The sequence below is a fragment of the Antrostomus carolinensis genome, unplaced genomic scaffold (assembly GCF_000700745.2).
Source record: "Antrostomus carolinensis isolate BGI_N321 unplaced genomic scaffold, ASM70074v2 scaffold10609, whole genome shotgun sequence".
In the NCBI taxonomy this organism is placed as follows: domain Eukaryota; kingdom Metazoa; phylum Chordata; class Aves; order Caprimulgiformes; family Caprimulgidae; genus Antrostomus; species Antrostomus carolinensis.
In genome coordinates this window covers 1-5216 of record NW_010340648.1, presented here as the reverse complement: position 1 = coordinate 5216, position 5216 = coordinate 1, and the positions used below count along the sequence as shown (strand labels likewise).

At 45.5% G+C, this 5216-nt stretch overlaps 1 protein-coding gene across 1 annotated transcript; it reads right to left on the bottom strand.

Moving 5' to 3' along the window:
* Positions 1 to 486: 486 nt before the first annotated feature.
* Positions 487 to 5147, bottom strand: LOC104518286 (crossover junction endonuclease EME1). Its single transcript, XM_010176226.2, has 8 exons — positions 4727 to 5147; positions 4517 to 4644; positions 4247 to 4339; positions 3697 to 3815; positions 3341 to 3503; positions 2055 to 2170; positions 1019 to 1208; positions 487 to 663 (listed from the first exon to the last, which is right to left on the bottom strand). Exons 1-8 carry the CDS (start codon positions 5145 to 5147, stop codon positions 487 to 489), a joined length of 1407 nt encoding a protein of 468 aa, XP_010174528.2.
* Positions 5148 to 5216: the final 69 nt, after the last annotated feature.

The window sequence follows — 5216 nt, the reverse complement described above, 5'->3', positions numbered from 1 at the left end:
AGCATCTATTTTGTGAGGGAAAGTTCTTCCACCTCACTGGAGCAGGTGCTGAGGGGGCAGCACCACCTCACTTCAGCATTAGGAATTTCCAAGTTGGAGAGAGTAGATAACTACTTGTAGTTTAGGGCAGCAGTAGAAAGTATTCCCCTCGACAGGTGACATACCTGTCTGTATTCAAGGCTGCACATTAAGAAGCAAAGACCATTATTATTATTATTCAATATTATTTATTTTCTAGGAAAACAAGTAAAAGGAACTGTTAGTACTATAAGCATGTCCAACTCATGCTCTTATGGAAGATGTTCACCCTCTTTCTTGTGTAACCCTCAGACACTCAGCAACTTTATCCAACCTTCTGCTACAACACAGTCTAAATGTGCCTCAGGTCCTTAAAGTTTTAAATTAGGATTAATGACTCTTATCTGTGTCCCAGAAGGAAGCTAAATGCTTAAACCAAACAAACAGTAAAATCCCCATTCCGTGGGGCTACCCAGTGAAATCCAAGTAGAGATCAGGATTGCAGGAAGTCATCTGCAGATAGATGCGCCGTGAGAGATCCGGTCCGATCCGCCGGACGGTGGCTGTCACACCGTCACCGCGGCGCACAGGGATATTAGCCAGCAGGTTTTCCCGCTCCTCCTCCGAGGAGGATCTGCTGTAGGCCTAAAAACAACACAAAGGAACAATGGTATCATCCATCTGCATCCATGGCTCACAAAAATAATCAAAGCTATGCACTTGTGACTGCTCTGTCCTTTCACAACGGCCGCTCATTTTGCACCTGGTCTCTCCCCAGATCTCAGCTGTGAGCTTACAGGCTGATGCAGAACCGGTACCAGAACTGCTCCCTGAGCAGCCTGCTCTGTGAAGGCAAAGCAATGGGTGCCAAGGAGTCGGTTCTTTCACTATATTACTAAACAGCCCAGACAGAATTTAATACCAGTGACATGATTTTCTTCACTCCTTCCTTTAGCTGGCTGGCTGCACACAGTACACGATATTCCTGAGGCATCCTCACCTGCTTCAGAAGCTGAGGAGAAGGGTAGACAGACACAACAGCCTCAGCCATCTCGCGGCTGACCCGGTTAAATTGTTGTATCTGCCTCTTCCAGACTTCCAAGAGACCCTTTCCAGAAGGATCCACCTTCACCCCTCCACACCACTTCTTCTCTAAGTAGAAGGGGAACTCCGTCTTCTCTCGCTCTCGCCTAGGGAGAACAAAGGATGGGAAAGCCAATGAGACAGTGAGGCTAGGAAGAAAATCCTGTTCCTGCATCTGTTGTCACATAGCCAGAGAGCTGTTTCTCACTCCATGCTGTTACAGACACCATTGGCATCAGAGTAAACGCTAAAAATTTGACCCTATTTTCTTTACATGCATTATGAATTTCCTTAGGGCACAGATTTCCTACAGAAAAAGAAACAATCCTGTCCTGGAGAGCAATCCTGACACAACCAACACGCACACAAAGCGGTAAACAAGAACTGAGTTTCTGACTGTCAACCATAATAAAACACTTTTACATGTTATTTTTAATGACATCTCATCTCTCCTCATGGCTGAGATGTAAAATACAGCATCTGCTGTGACAGCAATGCCAGGGCTGCGTGAGGCTGCACAAGATGGCTTTCTTAGCTATTGCTGTGCAACACGCTGCTGTCCTTCCTCATCAACGGAAGCAGCTAAATGGGTCGTTCTCATTAACTTCTCTCTTGGTTACATACTGAAGAAGAAAAGCTGGTGCAGTATGAGCCCAACCCTACTCGTGTTCCCTTCCCACTCTTAAAATCAGACTGAGAACACCACATTTGCTTGTTGTTAGGGTGAAATCAGGGTCTGTCCTTGCCCCTCCCCAGGCAGGATATCAGTTTCCAATAACTAACCCTGTGCTGAATGAGCTGCATTAGCAGCTGCTCTGTGTCACATGCTCATTTAAAAATCATTATCCTGTGTTGTACTGAAGTACAGCCAGGTACCTGCTATAGCCTCCCAGCAACTGTGAAAGTGCAGCCCCTCCAAAGAAGGAAAGACCAAACCTCATCTGCTCACTCACTTGAACGGTGCTTCAGCTACAGCTTTTGTGAACATCGTAGCAAACTCTCCAAGTTCTTCCCAGGTGTCAAAAAAGCTGACTTGGACTTGTTTGCACAGCTGCAGATCCACCAAAGCCTGTAAACATCATTGGAAACAACAAACGGAACAATTAATCTTCTTGTTGCAAGTACTCTGATAAAATAATCAAAATTTGATCATATAAAAGAGTTGGGTTTGATTAAAAGAAGTAGAAAACTGTAAAGCATAATGTGTAAGTCAGGATTGTTGGGTTTGAACTAGGTAATCACAGAAACCTCACCAAGAAGAGACTGTAAAGTCCCAGGCCTGTTCTAATCATTACCTTAGTCCTGGAGTTAAGAACAGTGTATCTTCGTCATAGATAGATTTCATAAATTGAAATTTATTAATTTAGTGTTCATAGAAGCATCAAAACTCTTTGTTTTACTGACCACTGGGATGTGACAAGAGAACATGTTGAGCCAACTCCTTGGGACAAGGTAGACAGAAGTGCTGGAGACAGGACCAGGAAAGAGCTGAGCATGCACAAAGGCAAAGTACAACCAAAGGACACAGTGATGGCGACCACCATGGAGAGAGTGTTCATGCGAAAGGGACATTTACATATATTAATACATTCCTGAAAATGTAATGAATATGTTAATGACTTGTTGGGAAAGTAATGAATATGCATATTTTGATGGTATAAAGCTTTTGTAGAGAGATGAGTGGGTATGCACGATAGGTGGAGTGATCCTCCCCCCCGTGCATCCAGCGCTGTAATAAATAAGTGCTGCTTCTTAAGACTACACCGGTGTTAAGAAGTTTATTTCCCAATTTCGGTGATATTCTCGCATCAAACCCCACTCTTGTCTGAAGAAGAAAAAAAAAAAAGAGTCATAACATCTTTCTATAAGACAAGAACATCGACTCTCTCCCCATTTTGGGCACAGTTAATTTAAGGCACGGCAGTGTTCAGGGGCAGTCTGTCAGTTTAGCACCGTTCCAGCTGACACCACTCTTGTTACACACAGGCCACAAAGGGCGAGAGATGCCGACAGACTGATGATCCACTGCCCAGGATCAAGGTGAATGAGACATGTCAGCCCGTGGGAGAGCAGGTACCTCCCTGAGCAGCGGGGAATTGAACCCAAAGAGCTCTGTCCGCAGACACACAGACTAACGAAGGCTGAATGCCCCTGTCCAAGGAATTGTGTGATTGGGTCAAATGTTCAGACAAGGGTAGACAAGAGATGACGGCTGCATGCCTGCTTTAAAGGTACTCACTTCTTCCACGTCCATTCTGGTTATCTCCAGGCCAGAATCCGTAATTTTCTTTTTTCTCCGTTTTCCCTGTTTCTGTTCTTGGTTTCCACTCGCTGCTGCCTGTTGCAGTCTCTTCTTTGACCGAACCCTGAGAGACCCAAGAGTAAGACTGGGAGTACATGCTCTTCCCCAGGTATTTGCCATTGGTCACTGTGGTGACAGGCTGGATGGACCTTTGCTTCCATTTCTGTATCACAAATACTGGAGCAGTTCTCTCTTATGCTCCAGTCTTTGCTAGAAGGACTTAATGTAAACACCTACAGTACTTTTCAAGGCCAGGGACAACAGAGAAACATTTGGAGGAAAAAAAGTTTAACCTGAAATAATTTTCTACTCCAACTCCTGCCAGTGCCAGAATTTTCCCAGGCATTTTCTCCATCACTTGAGCTACATAGCTCTGTAGGGTTTCCTGTCCTTCCAAATGGCCCTCAGCTTCCTGCAAAGATCAGCAGAAAAAAAGGAGTTAAACCATTCTGAGGTACGCAGGCAAACCCAGGAACCTATGGCTCTGATTCTATGGCTGGGTTTGCAGGTGAAAGTCTGCCCCTCTTTAGGGGCAAGCAGGCAACAGCTGATTCAGTGTCAAGTTATGGCAGAAAGAAATAAAAAATAATCCCACTTGATCTGACAATGTTACCTCTTTAAAAATCTGTGAAAAATTGTAACTAAGAAAGAAAGCTTGTCAGAACTCTGCATTATACAACCCTCGGGGTTTTGATCCAATAATGGCTTCTAAAGTCAGATTTCTGTTTTACTGAAACCATAGCTCCACCCCACATCAAAACCTTCCTGCTGTGAAGAGGGATGACAACCACCACCCTTACAGCAAGGCATGTTCGAGAGCACAAAAGCTATAAGCACTCTCACCTGTTTGTAGTTGTGAACCATGGACAAAAACTCCTCCAAGCAAAGCAGAAGCAGAACATTTGGTTCTTCTGTCCATTCATCTCTTCCTTCAATCTGTCCGGATATAAAAACAGACAGACCAACAGCCTGTTTATAATTCACTCAAACCAGGGGTCCCACTCAGAGCTCTAAGGCAGGAAGAAGATGAGAGGGTATTTACTTGGATTAATAAATACAATTACTAATGAGCTCAGATAACAGAGGAAGAACATTGAGCTTTTGCTCACACACCTGAGGTGACACAGTCTTTCTCCTCCAGGTGATGCTGCAAGGAACAGCCTGACTCTCAACCACACAGGAGTAATTTGCAGCCTGTAAAGCACTAAGGATCTGTCCGCCACCTTCTACCTGTAAGAGAACTGAAACTGGTGCATGGGTCAGGCTTCCACAGCAAGAGCTGACAGTCAATATAAGGCAGATGCAGGCTGTGAGGACAAGTACCTGAATCTAGCACCACTGTTATGTATTTCTGGCACTCTCCTGGTCGCTGAGCTTTCAGCATCTTGGCAATGGCCCTCTTCTTCTCTTTCTCCAGCTCATTCTGCCTCCTCTGTGCTTCTCGCTCCTTCCTCTTCTGCCACGCAGCCTGGCAGATTGCCTCTCTTTCCTTCTGACTATATTTTGGCTTCTTAAGAGGGGGGGATGTTTCCGGGCTTGTTCTGCTAGGGGACTGGTCTACAGAGCCAGACGGCGATGCTGACAGCCGGCACAAAGAGGGGCTCTCAACACGGCTCGTGCCATTTTGGCTGCCACAAGACCCTTCTCTAGATGACACCAGCGTTCCCTGCAGCTCTTTGCTGCCAGTTACTAACAGACCATCGTCACGGCCATGCTGGGGAGGCTCAGAAGCCGCCTCCCTCATTACTTCCACTTTCTTTTTGATCCTCTCAGGCAGAGGGATGACTTCCACCCCCTCATCCTCCTCTTCACT